Source organism: Sarcophilus harrisii, chromosome 6, assembly GCF_902635505.1.
Source record: "Sarcophilus harrisii chromosome 6, mSarHar1.11, whole genome shotgun sequence".
NCBI classification, from domain to species: domain Eukaryota; kingdom Metazoa; phylum Chordata; class Mammalia; order Dasyuromorphia; family Dasyuridae; genus Sarcophilus; species Sarcophilus harrisii.
The window spans coordinates 129,394,635-129,416,004 of NC_045431.1; the positions used below are offsets into that span (position 1 = coordinate 129,394,635).

The 21,370-nt window shown below is 32.7% G+C and overlaps 1 protein-coding gene across 3 annotated transcripts in view; it reads left to right on the top strand.

Annotated features, from left to right (window-relative positions):
* The window catches only part of COL25A1 (collagen type XXV alpha 1 chain), a 528,728-nt gene that overhangs the window by 384,281 nt on the left and 123,077 nt on the right, over positions 1-21,370 (top strand). For all 3 annotated transcript variants that reach the window (XM_031943399.1, XM_031943400.1, XM_031943401.1), the window contains exons 11-12: positions 15,152-15,178; positions 19,385-19,429. In XM_031943399.1, coding sequence (XP_031799259.1) covers positions 15,152-15,178; positions 19,385-19,429 — 72 coding nt within the window. The remainder of the gene's footprint in view (positions 1-15,151; positions 15,179-19,384; positions 19,430-21,370) is intronic.

The following is a 21,370-nucleotide window of genomic DNA, read 5'->3' on the forward strand; positions in this document are numbered from 1 at the left end:
AATGATAATTAAAAGGATATCTCCTCAAAGGATAGATGGCATCACAGAATTTTAACACTGAAAGGATTCTTAGAGTTTGTCCAGAACATCTTAATCTATAATCTATGAAGTTAAAAAAAAATCAACAACCACAATCTAATATAATTAATTTCCTTTGTACTCCCATATATCCAGTTTTATGAATTTGAAAACATTATTCTGAGACATTATAGACATCACAAGACTGCCAAGGAATACATGACACAAAGAAAGCCCAATTTAATCTAATCTTTTCATTTTATAGCTACCCAGAGAAGTGTCAAGGTGTCAAATAAAGATAATTACACTTGAAAATTTCTTTGTTGTAAATCTTAGAGTTATATAAGTTTGTGTTATTATTATTGTGGTGGTGGTGGTGGTGGTGATTTTTATTATTGCCACACTTCCTCATGTAAACATAGAGCTCAATATAACTTAAATTCTCAAATTATTGAGAGTGATTCATTTCTTTGGCTTGACTTTGACTAGCTCTCTGTGGAACATTCTGAGTTACACTGAAAAGATTCTTCTCTAACTGACTTTCACCAATATTACATCTTACAGTTTCTTAGACTGTAAAGCCTTCTTTTTGATACTGCTCTATTACTACAATGTGATGCCATTTAATAAGATGATGTGATGACATTTATTACACCTACTTAGAGATAGTAATAGCAAGAGTGCCAAACTTGAAATTAGGAGAGACCTAGGTTCAAATCCTAATCAGTTATAAAGATGGGAGGAGAACTAGTAAAAGGAGATACCTCTGATTTCAAGAGAGCAGAGTGTCCAGTAAGGGGAGGGTGGTAAATAGTGTCAAAAACTAACACTCCAATGAAGATTAGGAATTCCAAAAAGCCACTGTTTGAAATTTACTTGGTCATCAATAATGTCATAACAGTTTTAGTAGGGGTAGACTCCTGATTGCAAAGAAATGAGTAAAGATTAATTATTGAGGAAGAGAATTTTTTTGAGAAAATCAGCCAAAAAGAAAAAAAAAAGAATGAATGAATTTTTAGTTGTATGGTATAAAAGAATTGAAGAAAAGTTTTTTTTCCCCTGTTCTTTCTCTTTTTCTTTTTTTTTTAAAGGATTATGAAGGTTTGGGTATATTTGTAGATAAATGCAAAGTATTTAGAAAAAGATAGAAATAAATAGGAGTTGTGAGTTCCTTGAGAAGAAAACAGAATGGAATGGATAAAAGAGTTGAGTCTTTGTGAGGAATCATTCAACAAAGGAGAATGAGAACAGTAATACTGACATAATTCAAAGAATTGAGAAAAGTACCTGAGGGATTCCATGGAAGACGTTCTCAGACTTCTCCGAGGGGAGGAAAGTAAGTCTTCAGCAGTAAGTGGTGAGGGGAGAGAAGGAATCATTCACAACTAGAGATTTGGAGAAAGATTTAAGAAGTCAGCAAGGTTAGACTAGAAAGATTATCAAGCAGCAACAAGGAACCATATGAGATTATGTACTATGAATTTCTAATTAGTAAAATCAGATCCACTTTTTTACTTTATGCATTAAAACTTACTTGTTCCCCGGACAGGAATAATTGAAGGACAAGGGGTTGTGAGATTTTGTTGTTCATTCATTTTTCAATTGAGTCTGACTCTTCGTGACTCTTTTTGGTGTTTTCTTGGCAAAGACACTATAGAGTGGCTGCTCATTCTACAGATGAGAAAAATGAGGCAAACTGCTTTTCCAGTGTCACACACGATAGTAAGGTCTGAGGTCAAATTTGAATTCTGAGGTCAAATTTGAATTCAGAAAAAAATGAGTCTTCCTAACTACAGATGTGTTTGCATCACTTTACTGCCTGATTATGAGATTAATTGGGATAATAGCTTGAGAAACATTAAAGCAGGAAAACATAAGGTCAAGCGTAAAAGGAGAAGTGAGAAAAACCAATTTGTGAGAAGTGGGAGAAAATGGGAGAATACTTCTAGCTAGTTACCTAGTCCTATTCATAATTTTATTGATGCATAGATTTTGCATGTACGATGCAACGTCTTATGAGTTTATGAGGCAAAGAAACAGATTAGCACAAATATCACGTTCCACTTTCCTTGATTTTATACATACTGCCTAGAATATAATATATGAATGACAACTAGCTTAATTCTATCTCCTTACAATCCCTGGCTGGATATCATTTCAAGTAGAAATGTCATTAAATATAACTGCTCAATTTATTCCTAAATGGATTCGCATCTTGGTGTGCTCTAATGCCCCATGCCTCCAAGGAACTCTCTCAGTTGAAGGTGATATAAGGCATATTCTTCCCCCCACAGTCTCTTTCCTCTTCTTTTTAACTCTTCAGACCCAATAAATTCCCTAATATGGTCAATCCCAGCTGGAGAGATAGTTGAATTATCTTGCCTTTCAAATATGTTGCTTCTCTTCACTTTGAAAGAAGCCAAAAACCATTACCCTTAAGATGAAAGGGAAAATCTCACTTTTCTATTAGTTTGTAATGATGATGATATCCACTATACCCACTTTTTATTACTGGAATTACTGGAAGAATCAGAGGAGATAAATCATGGCAAAGTACTTTTAAAATTCAGAGCACTCAACATATGTTGGATAGTGTTTAAATATTCTTTCTGGAATCAATTATAGACAAATATTGATTTACATAAAAATTTATTCATGACAGCTTGTATGTCAATAGCATTTTTATAATTCAGCCTGACTTGCTAAGAATTTAGGTACTGGGGGTGCAAAAATGGCATTGTATCTTGGTCTCAATGACATTCTATTTGAGGGAAATAGATATTTAGATATCAATAAAGTATGCATATTCAAGGGTTAGATGAGAGCTGGGGGCAGGAGGGACTAACAACTAGGGATTTTGGGAAAGACCTCCTAGAGGAGCAGTAATAGCACTTACCTTCCAGGATCATAGTAAAGATCAAGAGATGACAGTTGTAAAGTGATTAGCTATCATCTGGCATCATAGTGCTCTCAGAATGTTAGTTATTATTTTTATTAGGCAATTACTGGCATAGAAGATAGAGTGGTAGGTCTGGAGTCAGGAAGTTTTATCTTCCTGAATTAAACTCTGGCCCCAGACGTTAGCTTTGTGTCTAATCACTAACCCTGTTTGACTCAATTTCCTTCTCTGTACAATAAGCTGGAAAAAGGAAATAGCAAGCCATCCCAAGAAAACTCCAAATAGTATCACAAAGAGCTGGACATGAGCTTTGAAGGCACCTCAGTGATTATGTAATCCAACCATTCCCATTTTACAAATTAAAGAACTAAAGTTCCAAGATATCAAGTGTTTTGAACTAGTGTCAAAGGAAAGATTTGAATGCAGGTCTTCTTGGGTCTTAGCCTAATTCTTTTTACACTACAACATTGATTGATGACCTTGTATTCCTATTGACAGTGATTAGAATCAACATCTAGAGCTGACCTTAGGGATCATCTAGTTTCACACTTTCAATTTATAGGTGAGGCTGTGATAAGCTTACACACTTCCTGATTTTTAGTTTGAAACTCATGCCACAATATCAGGAGAGAGGATTTTTCCAGAGAGTCAAACTCGAATTTTTTCTGCTGACTTTTTTATGACATCATTTTCCTTATGACATTTCCTTATGACTCAAAGAAAACAGAAGAAAAATGCCAATTTATTTCAGATATTTTAATACTCTAGTGGCTTTGGGAGGTGCAACCAAGATAGCAGAGAGAAGCCAGGAAATTGCCCCAGCTCTTCAGTTTCCCTCAGAAATCAAGGAAAATGAATTTTGGAGTAACAAAACACACAAAAGGGGAAAAGGAGATAAAAAAGCTAAGTGAAGAAATTAATTCATTTAAAATTGTAATTGGATAAGGGTAAGCAAATGATTCAATGAGATATCAAGAATTCTTTTTTGAGTTCTTCCAAGAGATATTTGAGCTTGAGACCATTTCATAATCCCTTTTGAAGATTTACATGTAAGCATATTACCATTTCCATTGTCTTTTTTTTTCCTGAGGCAATTGGGGTTAATTGACTTGCCCAGGATCACACAGCTAGGAAGTGTTAAGTATCTGAGACCAAATTTAAACTCAGGTTCTCCTGAATTCAGGGCTGGTGGTCTATCCACTGCACCACCTAGCTGCCCTGCCATCCTCTTCTAAGTTTGTGTTCTGATCTTTCCTGTCATCGTAGTAGCTTTCTATGGTCAGTGCTCTTATTTTTTGAGAATGGGAGAGTTGCTTTGTCCAGTAGATTTTTTTCCATTTTACCAAGGAGTTTTTTTTTTTTTTTAGTATATGATTTTTTCCATTTTTCCAAGTCTTTTTTTAATAAGTTGTTTTCTTCAATGTATTTTTGTGCTTCCTTTTCCAAGCTGTTGATTTTTTTCTCACAATTCTGCATACCTCTCATTTCTTTCCTCCATTTTTCTTCTACCTCTTTTACTTGATTTTTAAAATTCTTTTTGAGCTCTTCAAGAGAACCATTTTCCCAAAATCTCCCTTTCTCCAGCAAAGATTGCTGCATTAAGATTGATAATGTGCCTAATTTATGGGAAAAATTTGTTTTCATTTCAAGACTTCATGAGGTACTTTTTTTCAATTCAGTTTCCATCCTTTTTGTCTTTACTCACACACAAGTTTTTTTTTTTTTTTTTTTTCAAGGATCCTGTGATAGGATCTCTTTCTCAGAAAATTTACTGAGTGACTATTATGTTTAATACAAATATTCTTTAATTTGATCTTCACAACAAACTTGGAAAGAAATTTCTATCATTATCCTTACCTTTCACAACTAGTATCTGAGTTTGTATTTAAACTCAGGTCTTTCTAACAAGTATAGGAAAAAATATGTGTGTGTGTATGTATATATATATAGATGATATCAGGTAGAATGTAATAAGAATGGAGTAAAATTTAAATGCTCTAGGAAAGTCTGACTAGAAAAGGATCAACTTAAGTTGAAGAAAACAGAAAAGGCTTCATAGAAGAAATTGAAATAGCTGAAGGGGAGAAGATGCACACCTAGAGAATGAATATTTGTTTGTTGAGGATGAAGGGCAGAGGAAGGACAAGAGGTATTCTAGATTCCAAATGTAGTGAATAGTCTATAAGAATATACAGAAAGAAGAAAAAGTGGGACAAAATCAAGAAACAGATCAGAGCAGTATGAGAGTATAGGGAGAGCAGTATAAAATAAAACAAAGTGTAAGACTAAATGGTAAACTTAAGAGCCCAATTACGGCAAGCCTTGAATGTGAAGCTAAAGACCTTATTATTTCATCTTATAGGACATTGGAAGTCACAGATGATTTTAAGGGATCACTCCATCTTAAATCCAAGCATTAGGAGATTATTTTGGCAACTATATTTGAAGAGGGGAAACACTGAAATTAACAATAATCCAAGTTAAAGGTGATAAATATTTAAGACTATGGCAGTCTGGTCAGAGGGAAGGGAACAGATGCTAGAGAGATTGTGAAAGTTTCTTTAATAAGACTTGGAAATGGCAGTTAATAGTGATTCTAAATCAGGTCTTAACCCCCTTTTTTGAGGTCATGGACCCTTTGGGGATTTTTTAGGGAAGTCGCCCCTTCTCAGAATGATGTTTTAAAATACATAACATATCTAAATTTATAAAGAAAATCAATTATATTGAATCATAATTATGAAAACATTTGATAACATTCTATTTCAGTGTAATTTGGTTAATTTAGTTCACCATCCCCTGATTAAAAACCCTCCTATTCTTTAGCAGTGTGGATAGCATGGATTAATACAATTTAAAATCATAGTTCCTCATTTTTTTGCCTTTTTTTCTTTTCTTCTTTTGCCTATGCCTTCTCATTTTCTTTTGTTTAATCTGTTGCATCCTTTCTTTCCCTGTCCTCCTTTTTTCCACAATTCTAAAATGCTGTCATGTTTCACTGATGAAATGGTAGACATTTTTTAATAAAGGAAGGTTTTGAGGAACATCAAAGGAATTAAAGATTTAAAAGTTTGAAGACCCACTAGTGTGATGAATTTGTGTTTAAATGTTAAGAATTATACAAAATGAAATTTTTCCTTAAAAATCTATTTGGATTTAGTAGAATGCCAGGCAATGATTTATTTTTTTCTCAATAATGGCATATGTTTCAGTAGTTATAAATGATGAAAAAGTTGCAAGTAAAACCCACAGTACAAACAAACCAGTTTCTTCAATCCTACTGGGTACTAAATCCATACAGCATGGCCTTAGTGCTTATTCAGAAATGCATAATGAGTTTTTAAAGTACAGAATCTTGATCTCGAATACATAGGTTTTCAGTCAAATCCAAGCCCTCAGAATTTTACACCAGACTACAGTTAGAGATAATGAATTTCTGAACTATTATATTGTATTCTTCCCCACCTTAATCTTCATCATCAAGTAATTTGCTGCTGTATTCACAGAAAGTAAGAGAAGCAGAAGTAAGGGAGTGGAAACTTTAATAAAATGCAAAGAAGTTTCTACGCATGTTATCTCTTTAGTAAGTCTGAAAAGGTTGGTCTGGTTGATCATGTCATTGATTGGCCAAAGATTGATCATATTTCTGAAGGCCTTTAAAAAAATAATAAAAATGGAAGTCATCCATATTTATGTTAACAAAAATTCAGCTTAGGGTTCTGCATATGTGAAATGTTAAGCACATTGTATGGAAAATGATTTTCAGGTAAAAATGATAACAGCTACAAATGTATCTCTTCCAACTTACTATAACCTTTTCCCTGATTCTTTGACATCAGTACAACTACTGTTTCTCTTTCAATGATTTAATTCCTTATGTATATAGCTTTTTGAAAACATATATTCATTATATATAATTGATACATTATATAATTTTATGATAAAGTTTTTTGGACATGTGCTTTGCATTAGAGCTACTATCACATCACATCTATTAGTAGGGAGCAAAGAGACAAAGAGTTAAAGTAAGAAGCTTCAAGGAATATGAACCCTAATAATAGAAAAGAGATCCATATGTGGACACAGTATAGGCCTTCTTTGGGAGTTACTTTCTCCAACTCACACTCTCACTCATAGGTTAGATGTTTCAGAGAGTGGCAATTTTAGAACTCAATTCTGTGAATCCATAAGTCTAAAATTTATAACTCATGAACCCCTACAAGTGTACTTTTTTTCAGTCAGCCAGTTGACACAATCAGCTTGATATATAGACATTTACTAAAATTACATTATATGGGAAGTAGCTATAAACATGTGCTTTTGGGAAGAGTGCACAAATTTAGAGTGGAGTACTAAGGAAGCAGACTCATAGGATTCATTTGTGGCCAAAGCAACTTGCACTTCTAGTAACTTGTAGTAAAAAGTAACACGGTCTTAATTTTCTTTCTCTTCTCAATCAATAAGTATTTAATAAGTATCTGCTATGAAAAACATTGTAGAGGATAGAGAGATAAAGGATGAAATAATCCCTAAATGAAGAAAATATTTTTAAAAGCAAAAATCTTATGATTATGTTTTAGTTGAAGTATTAGTGGGAATATCACATACATATTAGTCATATAACTGCTGGATTCCTTAGCAACCATCTCATGCAATATTGCCCATTGTAGGGACTAAGTCCTGAATTTGTTTTTAAAATATGTGTCAGCAAATACCATCAGAGCCTTTCTCAGTGAATCTTATATTTTGGTTCAGAGCCAAAGTTTGATTTTCCAAATAAGCCCAATGAAAATAGGAAAATAATACATTATCTTCTTATTCTATCTCTTGGTCTAAGGTCAAGGGGGAGATAATATCCTCTCTGTAAGTCTTTGTGTATTGTTAGTAGTTTTATGTAAAATAATAGTGCTTTCTATTTAAATGGCACTAAAGAATAGAAAATTTAGGAAAACTGAGTGACTTATCCAGAGTAGGAAATGAGTGACTCATAGGGCTTGAACCCATTCTTAATTTCAAAGCCAATTTCTTTTCCAATACTATTACAAAGCCTCTATTTCCAATTGTGTGGTATGTAAAAGACCTTTATCCAAATTGACTACTCAGAGAACACTTGAAGTAGAAAGTATAAAACTTCTTTATTATAGCTTCTCGTGAGAGGCAGATGGTCCAGCCCCATGAGTGAAGTGAAAGTACTCACAGCAGGAGAGCCAAAGAATCAGTGAACAGCTTTTAAAGATTTTGTGACAAGAGATTACATCACAAGTAAGAGAGCATTGAAGGTGGGGAGGAGCATCTAATTGATTGTTGTTATCCGGAGAGATTGGAATGGAAGATTTCTGGTTTAGGCCTTCAGGCTTTAGATAATTGAGCCAACAGTGGTCAAGCTAATGGATTAAACACCAATAAATGTCAAATATTGATAAATGTCACTGATTAATATCAAGTAAATATGTCTACATATACAGGACATGGGGAAATAACAAAAGGAGGGGAGGAATTCATACAATACTTATTTTGTAAGTTCTTCATCTTTCCATCTCACACACAATGTAGTATTAGAAAGAGAAGTTAAAGATGATTTCATCATCTAGAAACAAAAGGCATTCTTTCTTTCAAAAGCATGTTCAATACCAAATTGAAACACAATCAGATACAATAAATGGAGGAAGTGATTCAAGAAGACATCCTCAAGTGATAATGTTGATAGAGAGGTACTGTTCCATACCTAAGAATATAAGAAAAATAGTTCCTGCCTTCAAGAAGAAGGCCTGAGACAACTCACAAACTGAACTGAAAAGCAGTGGGAGAGATGTTTGGAGATATGAGAAATAGTCAGAAGAGTCAGGATTTAACCTAGGTTTTGTTTTTATTTATTTTACATTTCCATGGAATTTTGGTCTTTATGTTACAAATATTTCAAAGCTTTTCAGTTTTTCAAATGTCCTTTTTTTTCCATTCAGGATTATATTCAACTTTGCTGGATAAGTTATTCTTGGATGCTCTTTTCCTCTCTAAAATATAATGTTCTAAGATCTATAGTCTTTTAGAGTAGAAGCTGCTAAATCTGGTGAAATTCTGACTGTATTTCCATAGTGGCTAAATTGTGTTTTTTTCTTGTTGTTTGAAATATTTTCTCTTTAATCTGAGAGTTTTGAAATTTTGGGGTGAAATTAACAGGAAGAGTATAAAGGTAAAAGTTTGAAATGATTTTTAAAAAATCAAAATCATAAGTAAAAGATGGAAGAGGCATGGTTACACAATAGTTTATTTTTTTAAATATCTGGGGATTTTAGTCTATAAGTTCAGGTTTAGTCAAGAATATATGACATGGCAACCTTACTCCCCAAAGCAAAAATGATTTTGCTACATTAAAAAAGCATATCTTCAAAGATTAAGAAGTTAATTATCCCACTGAATTTATACCCTGTTTAACACACATCTGGCTTCAGCCCTGAGGACCATAATGTGGGAGGGACATTGATCCCATTAAAGAAACTATAGGTAAAAAGCTATAACAAAAAAAGAAATAGACAAATTAAAAAAAGAAACTATAGGAAGGCAATGAGAAAGGTGAAAAACCTTGACTCAGCTGCTATATAACAATCAGTTGAAGGAACTGAGGACATTTAGCCTGGAAAAGAAAAGACCAAAACAGATTATGTGAAGAGTTATCACGTTTGTTCAATTTTGTCATAGGCGGAAGAACCAAAAGGAATGGGTTAAGTTCCAAAGAAATAATATTAGGCTTATATAAAGAGAGAGAGAACTAGAATTAAGATTAGAATTCCCAATATTAAGAGCATCCAAAAGTGGGATGGGCTACCTACCCTGGAGAAAGTTGATTGTGTCATAATGAAGACCTTTAAAGAGACTAAATGACCACTTTTTAAAAAAAATATATAGTTGGTTGAGATGGCTTCTGATATTTGAAACTGTGATTCTGTTATATTTTTGCATATATGTATTCACTCCTATGTGACCACATTGGTGCATTTCTGTGAAAAAAAATGTTTTTAAGGTGACATTTTAGGGAATGTTAAAAAAAAAAAAAAAAAACTAAATCCATGTAGATATTATGCCATTATATGAAACAGATAATATTTTCATTTCCCACATCACAGAATCGTTTTGAGTAATAATACATGTTGAAAACCTTAAAGTCTTATATAAGTGTAATATGTCCTTTATTACTTTATGTTCCGTTTATGAAGGAGGAAACTAGAGTCTAGAATGGCTAGAGAAGACATGGATTTGAATCCTGATACTGTCATGAGTTTCTGAGACTTACTAGCTATGTGTCCTTTAACAAGAAGCTTGATTTCTCCTCCAAAGACATCTTCTGTAAACTAAAGCAATGCAGTTCAGTAGTGCTGAACTTAGTCATAAGACCTAATTCCAACTTCCAGTTCTTCCAGTTGCTTCTTGTCTAATGTTGAACAAATTACTTTGTTTTTATGGACTTCAGTTTCTTCATTTATCAAATGAGGATACTGATGAAATGATCTTCAAGTCTCTTCTACTTCTAAATCGAAGATCCCATGATCCAATGAATTTATGATTTACCCAACATGTCACAATAATTCGTGGGAAAATTGGGATTATAATAAAGGACAATGATCTTTCCCAGAATATTAAAATTTGGGTTGCATTCTCACCTGGAATATTAAGCATCTAGAAAAATATTTCTTAGCATTCTGAAAAATTAGAAAAGGACCTATCCTTCCCTTAAAATAAATTTTTTTGGGTATAAAGTGTAGGGTGTAAGGTCATTGGGATTATAATTTTTTAATGGTTCACTAGAGAAATTTAATAATGGAACAAGGGGAAGCTTCTTAAATTTTTTTCTTTCTGAGTCATTTCTACTTTAGATTCAGAAAACAAGCAAAAAATCTATTGAATATTTAGAAGAAATGGAGTAAGTGGGGCTAAGATCTGGATTTACATGGTGATGTAAACACGAGTCTAGGACCTGTTTTGAAGACAGGATCTGAAGTTTCTAGATCTGTCCTTAATTATCCTGTGGTGTTTAAAAGTATGCAATATTCTGTCCTGGGTTCTGGTTTTGTCACTGGTTAGAAAAATGTATTATTTCTTTAATTTCCTGAGCTTTCAAGGACCTCCCCTAAAAGAAGTAACAAACTCATGCTTTCAAGAAAAAGTGAGAGATGAATCATACTGATTTGATATTTTCCCAAGGAAACTCAGTACTTCTCTACCAAAAAAAAAATGATGTTGGGACAGGGGGAAGAGGAGAAGAGGAACAATATATTGGAAAGTGTGATCCCAATTCCAGACGACCAATGATGACAATAGGCTAAATATGTAGAATGAAACATGCTTTTGGACATGGACAACGTGGGAATTTGTATTGCTTCATTAGGCTCATTGATTACAAGGATTTTCTTTTTCTTTTCTTTTCTTTTTTTTTTTCCAAAGAAGGAAGAACTTGGAAAAAGAAAAAATGTTAATTAAAACAAAATTTTTTAAAAAGACAGAATGACCCATTTAAAAGGGTCTCCATTGAATGTTGCTCAATACCTATACACATTAATGAAAATCCATTTCATTAAAGTCATTTAGTTTTAAGCTTTTTTTAAAACAAAAACCTTATTAAAGTTTTTTTTAAACAACACCTTATTAAAATAGAACCTTACTAGGGTAATGGCAGATTCAAAATCTGAAAAGATTTCAACAGAAGAGAACATTAAGCTGAATCTAATAAGATGAAATCCTCAACATATTTGCAGCTTCCATCTATTCATACAATCAGAATTTGCCTTAGAGATCTTTGCAATGGGTATTCTAACATTCATCACTCATGAAATCAGGGGATGAGATAAAATAGAAGAAGCAAGAACTTTATAGTTTAATTTTTAAAAAGTCATGTCTGATCAATTTCAAAGATGTTTTTCTACAAACTGGATTCCCCAGTTTGTCTTCTTTCTTTGGTACAGGGACTTAACCTTATCCTAGATACAGTCTTGTCTAAGAGTTCATGAGTTCATGGCACATGATCTTCCTAAACTCAGTTGTCTTTTATACCTTCACAGGAGGAGGGGAAATTGGTCTTTTAATATATCCATTTTTTCAGGGAGAGGAGAGAAGAGAGGGAGAAAGGCCCTTTATCATACATCCCAAAGGGTTGCTATATAATGATCTTACAGAAACCCCCATGTATTGTTTTCACTATTTTAAAGATGAGGAAACTGAGGCTTGAATTTTAGTCTCATGATGTATTTAGTTTCTATACCCGCTGTTTGTTGGGTTTTAAGATGAATGGTAATGATAATTTCTGACTAAATTGAATATTTATAGTCTTTCTATGGTCCTCAATTTCCTTTCATTAAATACTTATTTAAATATACTTTAATGGAGATAGATATTTCAATGTACACCAGTCCTGAATTTCAAAGTATAGTATAATCCTCCTGTGACTTTCTAAATTTCTCTTTGCATAGTCATATAGAAAATTCCAGATGTGCTAGTCTTTGATTAGACAAAAGTGTGTTACATTAATGCTCTTATTTTTAAATGTTGATTTGGTAGGGGCTATACAATCATGTAATGTGAAAAGCCCAGTTTTAATGAATAATGTATGCTCAAATTTAGGGTTACTCTGGGAAACTGAACTTCCTGAGTTGTCTAAATAAAGTCTCAGTCTGAACACTGAATTGATGTAATTTTTCATATATGACTTCCTTTTTAAAAAAGCACTTTGAGAGGAAAGAAACCTGCTAGGAACTTTTAAAGAAATAGGAAAAGACAAATGTAGATTTCCAGATTCAGTCTTTATTTCTACATACCATACCTTGACAAAATCCACTTATTTTGACTTTCCTTAAAATTGGCACATTGAACAATTAATTAAGCAATGCCCTGATATAAAACTAGTGTAAACAAAAACTAAGATGTTTTTATATAGTCTAATAAATGGAAAGGACCAAAAATCTGAGTGTTATTTTCAAATACATTTTTGACTATCTGAATGGTTTCAAGAAATTTATTTTACCTTCCTGACTCAGAGTAAAGTGACACTAATTGATCCTTCCCCACCAGCTGCTTTTCATATTAGAGAAAGGCTGGCTAATCAAATTCCTGAAACTCTCACATAGAGGTGATATATTGTTCTTTTTTGACAAAGGGGGAAACAAAAGGAAACATAATAGAAAAATAGTGGATTATGAAAAGATCAATTCTGATATGACTATTTCTGATATGACTATTAGAATATGAACTCCTGAAAAGCAGCTTCTGCTCATCCAAGTCTACTCTTTCTATCACATATGTACTAGGGATAACCTAGTGGGCTATCTATGCATCCAACTTAAGAAAATATGAGTTCTTCATTCTCTTTATTTTTTCACTGTCCAAGAACCATAAATGATCAGTTTTTTGTAGTGATTATCATTTTTTTAACTTCTTCCACCAGAACTTTGCAAATAGGAAAGAAGAAAGCAAATGAAAGAATTGACTCAGGTTTTGTATTGTCTATGTAGAACTAGAAAATGAATTAAGGGATGAGAGATTCACTGGTAGAGGGTGAATTTTACTGAAATAATCTACTATAAGATTGAACATGTGAAAGAAAAGGAAGTGAAATCATAATATAGATGGGGAAACATGGAATGATCAAGGTATAAGAAGATATTGTGATCTCTAAAGTTTAAAAGGAGTTGGAGAAGGAAAGGACTAGTAATATCTTTGCCAAGAAAATACCTACTAGACAGTACTAAAAAATTACTAAAAATAGTCCCCAAAATGGTTTTAGAAGTATGTAGTTGTGAGGAGAGTGGAAGTTCAGCACATTATGATTAGAGAAGAGAATTTTGGAACCAGGAGGTGGATCAGTTTTAAATAACAGTGAGGTCTGAGATATGGTAATCACAATTGTTCTTGGTTTAAGATGAAGATGATGGGAGCTGAGGAAGACTAGGTGTTAAAAGGTTCCTCAGGATGAACCCTGAAATTACTTAATAATGATCATAGGTTGTAATAGAGAGGCAACCTATATGACAGATGTTTATCATGAATGAAGGTGGAAGACCATTTTGGATGTCAGTAGATAGAAGTAAGTATTTAAATGTTCTTAAACATGAAGTACAGGATTGTTCCCAACCTCCCTATTAGTTGTTTTCTTTTATTGATCAACTTGTGATCAAATTGTGTTACTGAGATAACTTTTGGAGAACAAAACAAGCAACTTGAAGACCAATGAGATTTGTAGTCTAACACAAATTTTTTGAAAGGTAGAATGGAAAATTCTAAGAAATTGCATATTACAAATCATAAAGAAATATGCAAGATTATTATATTTTATTATTATATGCTTTTGTATTCCTTCTGTCCTTATGCCTCAAAAGCCTCAAAGTTAGTTCCTTCTTTCTCTAATTAAATAAAGTCATCTGAAATACTATCATTGGCTTTGTCACCATAATGACACATCTCAAAGTGCCATTGGGGGATGTGGGTGGGAAGGAATATTCTCACTCACTTGCCAAAGTATACTGATAGCATCTTCTATTTCTTATTCCCTTCCACAGCAATAAGGCATCAGCAATTCAACCAGTGCTTACTGTGTGCCAGGCAGTAAGCTAAGCATTGTTTGTTCAAAGAAAGTAAAAAACAGAAACAGTGTCTCCATTTAAAGAGATTTCATTTTAATGAGGAAGAAAATGTGTGTATAAATAGGTATGGGATGAATAAAGAGTAAGGAGAACCTTAGAACAGAAAGCACTAGTAGCAGAGGGGGATCAGAAAAGTTTCTAACAGAAGGAAGGGTCAATAGCTAAAATATGCTTTTCTTTGGTGCTTTTAAATTCTTTTCCTTGCAAATATGCCAACCAAAATTGTACAGATTTATTTCAGAAATAATATATAACCTGGCTATTTTGGTTTGTTACTATAGTTGTCTTTTAACTGAAGAAAACTTTAGCTGTCTAAGTAAGATTGATAATGTAGATGTGCAGGTATTTGAAGATGGAATGGGATAGCAAAGATTTAAGGGAAAAAATGGGAGAAATCAGGATCCTACTGGGTATGTTTAATGTTATTTCAGAAAAGATAATAAAAGATCCATTGTGTATTTTTAAGCAACTTTTCCTTTCCCTTGATGCACAAAACATTAGCTGCTTTCAGCCCTACATGGGGAGATTTATAGAATGGGACAATTTTAATTGTTCATGTAAGCTTAAATTGGTACTATTATTATGCTAATTGAATTGTTTCCTTTTTCAGGGACCTCAAGGGCCTCCAGGACAAAAGGTAAAGTATAAATAATAATACTGTGGAAGTAATTATGCTCCTTAATTCCAAATTGCAATTCTGAGAAGTGTTAGAATAGAATTAGCTACAGTATGCTACTTTGGAGCAGTTAGTTTAGATTGTCAAGTCTGTTTTTCCCAAATACAACCTCATAATGTGAGAAATAAAAACTGTATAGTCCAGATCAGACTGTTTTCAGTCTGAATACTGAACTTGTAGTTTAAAATGTTATTATAATTTTCTTATTCAAGTATTAGTAGAGCTATGAAGTCAAGTTTTTAAAAAGTCAAGAGGGAGATAAAGTCTCAAATTAAATGGATTATGACTTTACTGAGCTGCTCTATTGCCACATGACCCAAACATTGGCCAAAAGAAACCATGAAGGTTAAATAATGCTAAACTAGTTGTGTGCAGGTGGCTTAGTACTTCCCTCCTATTGCCAAATGGAGAATTTACTTTCTGTATCTTTTTGGCATTGTTTATACTTATCAGTATCAAATGCTGTAGTTTGATAGAGTGAACCAAGAGCTTGAGAGATTACATCATTACACAATACTAAATAACATCAGTAGGTCATTCAACACATCAGTGAAAGCTGATCAATGGCTCCTTGCCATCATTTTACACTAATACAACTGAATTCCCAATTAAACAAAAATTTATAAATATATAAGTAATATTATGTATCCAAAAAAAAGTACTCAAGAAATCAGAATAGAATCACTAGTAATGGCACAAATAGAAAAGCATTTGTTCTCTATTTTAAAATTTCATATTGCATCCAGAGTTGCAGCCTTAAAAAAAATACTTGTTATCTGTTAAAACATAGTCTTTTAAACCAAAATAAAAGCTAATGATTTGTAGGATAATTCATGTCAGAACATCACGTCTTTAACAATAATGTTTCCAATGCGAAATTGTAAAACTATTCTAATCTATTCATGCCAAGACAAAATTACAAGTCCATTCATAGCACACACAATATTAACAGTAAAAAGAGCATATATTACTTTCCTTCAGAAATCTTCAAGTTGTTTGGCAAAAGAAGTCATCATTTTAATAAAGTCCTTTTCAATTAAAATAAAACCATCTTAACATTTTACAGAAGCCAAGAAAAAAAAATCAGTTTGTTCTCTAGTACCAGGAAAGGAATGTACATGCTGAATTTAAAAGATGGATTATCTATATCCATAGTTAGGGACGATGGTGTAATGTGAGAGAGGAAGTAAAAAGAATAATTGGAAATATTTCTTAATGTCTTTCTGTGCCTGATTAGATGTCATAGTTTTGCTCTGGATAATATTTAATGACTATTTCTTGTCCTCCAACACATTACCATTTCAAAACTGGATTTATATTCACATGATCTGAATACAGACATCCAATCTTTATAAATCCAGAGAACAATAGTTATTGTGAGTACTAAGAATTTTCATATCACACAATTATTTGCTTTCCTCCCCACCAAATATCATTTAATCCCTTCTTCTCTTTTGCCTTTTAATTGGTTCTACTATGGAACAAAGTTTATTTTTCTTTGTTACCTTTTGATTCATGTCATTGAAACTCATGAGTCTGGAAAGAGTTGTTTTTATTCTTAAATTTTTCTACTGTAAGCCATTGAACATAGTACATATGTACTATAAGCACTAAAGATAGATCAGTGTCACCAGCTGGGTGTGTTTGAATTTCAATCTAAGCAATAATTTTTTTTATTAGCACCACATATTAACTTTAACAAGATTGGTATGCTTGACTCATAGAGAATAAAAACAGGATTAGATTTTAATTTTCTAGTTTTTAAGGAATCATGAAAATTATCATTATATGATCATGTGTTGGCCAGCAGATGACATGGGAAATAAGTAGTCAAAGGTTGAAACATTTCATAAAGTTGGGTAATGCTCCATCAAGATAGTGGATTTGATGCCATATTAGAGGAGGAGTTTTTCCTTTTTAAATGCATTTCCTTGTATCTTTATGGCAAGTCTTTTTACCCTGTTTGCTTCAGTTCCTCATTTGTAAAATGGGCTGGAGAAGAAAACAGCAAACTATTCCGTTAACTTTGACAAGAAAACCCTAAAATGGTATCCCAAAGAGTCATAAACAGCTGAATAACAACAATATCTACGTGGTTACTTCTTTCTCCATGCAGATCACAATCCAGTCAGAATCACAATCACATGGGTATGACTTCATATCTTGGGGGACTCTTGCTTTGAGTTGAAGTGTTAGGAATCTTCATAGAATTTGATTATTTTGTGGGTACCAAGCCAACATACAGTCTGTTTATTTGTCCCTCACTTTTACAACTCACTGGTTGTAAAACTTTCTCCATTTGATGATTTTTCTCTCTGTGTCTCTATCTGTCTCTCTCATTCTCTCTCACTTTCCTTCTCTCCATTACTCTGAGCCATTGCAAAGTCATTTGCTTTAGTTTACTTATACCCATCATGTCTTTCAGGCTTTTTGGGTGATCTGCAATTTTGATTCTTCAGAGATCATGGTGGTTTTACAGCTATATAGAATGATAGTTATTACAAAGAAAGAAAAAAAAACAGGAGTTTTGGTGAAAGAGAGAATTTGGAATCTTAAAAGTATAGTATAATTTCACAAATGCAATCCAGCCTGATTGATTCCTATTTAATTTTGAGCCCGGCACATTGAACAACTTTGAATATATATGTACAGATTGGCTAATTTATCATATTGCCCATTCGACTCTAGTTCAAGCCTTGGCAATTTGCATTCTTTATACACTTAACTTTTGCTGTATGGATTGTAAGATCTGTCATATCTACATTCAACATTTTCATCTCATTTTTACATTTGCATTTAGCATTTCTTCTCTTTTTTTCTAATTTGGTTTCAGCTGTAACCTTTACTATGAGAATTTGCTAGTTATTGATCTATCCATAGATTGTTGATTCTGAATTTATTCCAACATTGGTAATTAGTCCTTTTATTTCTTTTTGGATATAATTTCATGTTTGGGTTTGTATCCAATCTTTCTGGGGAAAAAAAAGTATTCTTCTAAGTCATCTACCAGCACAATTTAAAACTCCAACATACTTTTTACTATCCTTCTGTGGCCCCATCTTCACAATGAAATGATCAACTATTAGGGGGTGTATGTGTATATATATATATTTTTTCATGTATATATATTATCATCTATAGAAAGATCTTGTCAAGTTCTTTGTGGAATATCTCTCTTTACCCTCTATACCAATTATTAATATACACATTGCATTGACATAGAAGTCCCCTTGATTATGAGCCCCATGGATGAAATCTGAAGGTATCAATAAAATAGCATTACATAATGCCCTTGAATGTATGATGAAACTAATTTTATTATTACTGCTTTATTCACATTTGTGAATAAACTTTATCAATTGCTTTATTCACTCCTGTAAGGAGGATGGTCCATCCATTTAATTACAACTTAGTATTAAAAGATTGTAGATTTAGACCTGAGAGGAACTTTTGCTTGCATCTATTCCCTCTCATCATTTATGGATAAGAATCTGAGAACCAGAGAGAGAAAATCATTTCCCCGAGGACAAATAGAAAGCAAGTAACAGAACCAGGCTCTAATCATAGATCCTTTAATTGAAAACTCAAGGCTTTTCATCATCATATTGCCTTTTTTTTTTTTGTCCATGTCTAATGATTTCACTTATTGGAAAAATTTCAATAGGGATACAATTTAGTTCTTCTATTAATGTATGAACTAATTGCTGACAAAGATGTTTCACCAACAATAAAATTGATATTTATAGTCTAAAACATATTAGTTTTTTAAACTTTCTCATTTCCTTCTACTTTGTCCCTGTTTAGTGAGAAATGGGTGACATAGAACTAAAGTTCATTTTGTATTTTTATGCTATGAAGTTTAAGGATTCCAACAAGGTAACCTTGTTGGGGATAATGAGCCTTTCTCTACATAGTTAGATTGTATTTGCTTAGCACTGACAGCTTACCATTAAAACTTAACATCACTGTTTTATCTTACTTGATAGATTCCCCTCAGAGAATATCCTCCACTGATATATCCTTCAATAAATCCGAGTAATATCTATACTTTGGGGAAGTTTTAGAATAGAACATTTGATAATATATGATACACAAACATTTAAATTCAGTATAAAAGCATTTTATAATCTGAATGTCCGTCTAAACCAATTATATTTTTCCTACTAGGGTTCTATTGGAGCACCTGGAACTCCAGGAATGGATGGGAAAATGGTGAGTTCCTTTATTATCATTCTTTTAGTTATGAGTAAGATGATATGTTAATCATGATTAACTACAAAAATAATTGAAGTACACCATGCCCAAATGAAAAATTAGGAATTTACTTTTATGCTTTTTGAATAGGGAATGTATCCAGTTTTCTTGTCCTGGTCATCCAATTTAAATTGTATTTAAGTCATCAAAGTGGACATTTTAAATCCATGGATTTATCTCTAGATTTCCACCTTCATTTATGACATTTTGAGTGATTTTCCTGTACACAATTTCTACAAATTTCTACAAATGTCAGCACAACTTAATTGTGTTTGAACTAATTTTTTCTAAGATGGGTAAAGAATATAAATGTTACCAAACTTCAAGCCTTTACTCCAAAATCTTTTATACAGAAGATTTGTTACCTGTGTATATGATTTTAAATTTATTGTTAGTTACTATGTCCTCTGGAAAGAGAAGAGTGTATATGTGCTCTAGCTATAACAAAGGGACCTTACATCCCAGTCAGAACTTGGAGGAGTAATGGAATAATCTTATTTCAATAAGTGTGTCATGAATGTTAACCTATCAAAATAACATGTTTTTCTGAGAAGGTAAGAATAGTTTAAGTGGTATAACAGACAGACAGACTATGTCTTAGACATTAAAACTACATTGGAGGATATCTTATTTCTGTTATCTCCATTTCACTCCCAAATTTGCTTTTGCTGAATAGGAACTAGTGTTTCTAGGGAGTAGATGAAGTAGGTTCCATTTTTGGTGCTTTAGAACATATCAAATAAAAACTGGAACAATAACTTGAACCCTGATTTATAGCCAACAAGAACAATAGTTTTTCAGGTAAATTAGAACTCCTGCTGAAGTTCCAATCCCTGGAGTTGAAGCATTCAGGGCCTAATTTGGACATAGACTTGGTTTTGCTTTTTACATTTTTTCCTCTTTTTAAATGTTAAAAAGCAAATACGTATTAATTCCACAAATATTTATAGTGAGTAAGAACTATACTTAAAAGGATAGCTAGATGACATAGTGGATAGAATGCTGGGACTAGGATCAGAAAGATTTTAATTCAAATCCAGCCTCAGACATTAGCTATGTGACACTGGGCAAATTATCCTCTGTCTGCCTCAGCATCTTCATCTGCAAAATGAGAAAAATAATAGCCTCATCTGTAAATTGAAGCTAATTATAACTCACCTCCCTAGATTGCTGTGAGCTTAAAATGTTTTAACATATATAAAGCTCTTTGAAAACCTTAAAACACTATGTAAATATTAACTCATAAATAGGATGAAGAGAATTTTAGATACTTCTTCTTAGTTTTCCTAAAGTAAAAGGAAATTTTTCTATTGAGATCAGAAATGTGATTTTAGCAAGGCCCACTGAAGAACTATCTAAAATATTTTCATGTGCTCCAGATAGTGAATTATGAAAATAGCATAGTCAAAGATATATCTCTAAAATATGGATCAAGCTGGGCTCTAAACTCTGTGCTGTTCAGCATAATGGAATCATAAAAGCCCTAAATAAAAAGAGACCTCAAAGACCATCTAGTTCTTTTTTTATGTGTAGTACATTTATTTATTTTTAATACACATTGCTTATGAATCATTTTGGGAGAGAAAAATCAGAGCAAAAGGAAAAAACCATGGGAGAGAGAGAAAAAATTATAAAAAAGAAGTGACCATAGTATGTCTTGATTTACATTCACTCTCCTTAGATCTTTTTCTGGATGCAGATGGTGTTTTCTGTCCAAAGTCTAGTGGGATTGCTTTGGATCACTGAACTGCTGTAAGAACCAAGTCTTTCATAGTTGTTCATCGCACATTCTTGCTGTTATTATGTACAATGTATTCCTGGTTCTGCTTGTTCTACTCAGCATCAGTTCATGTAAATCTTTCCAGGCCTTTTAAAAATCAGCTTCATCATTTTTTATAG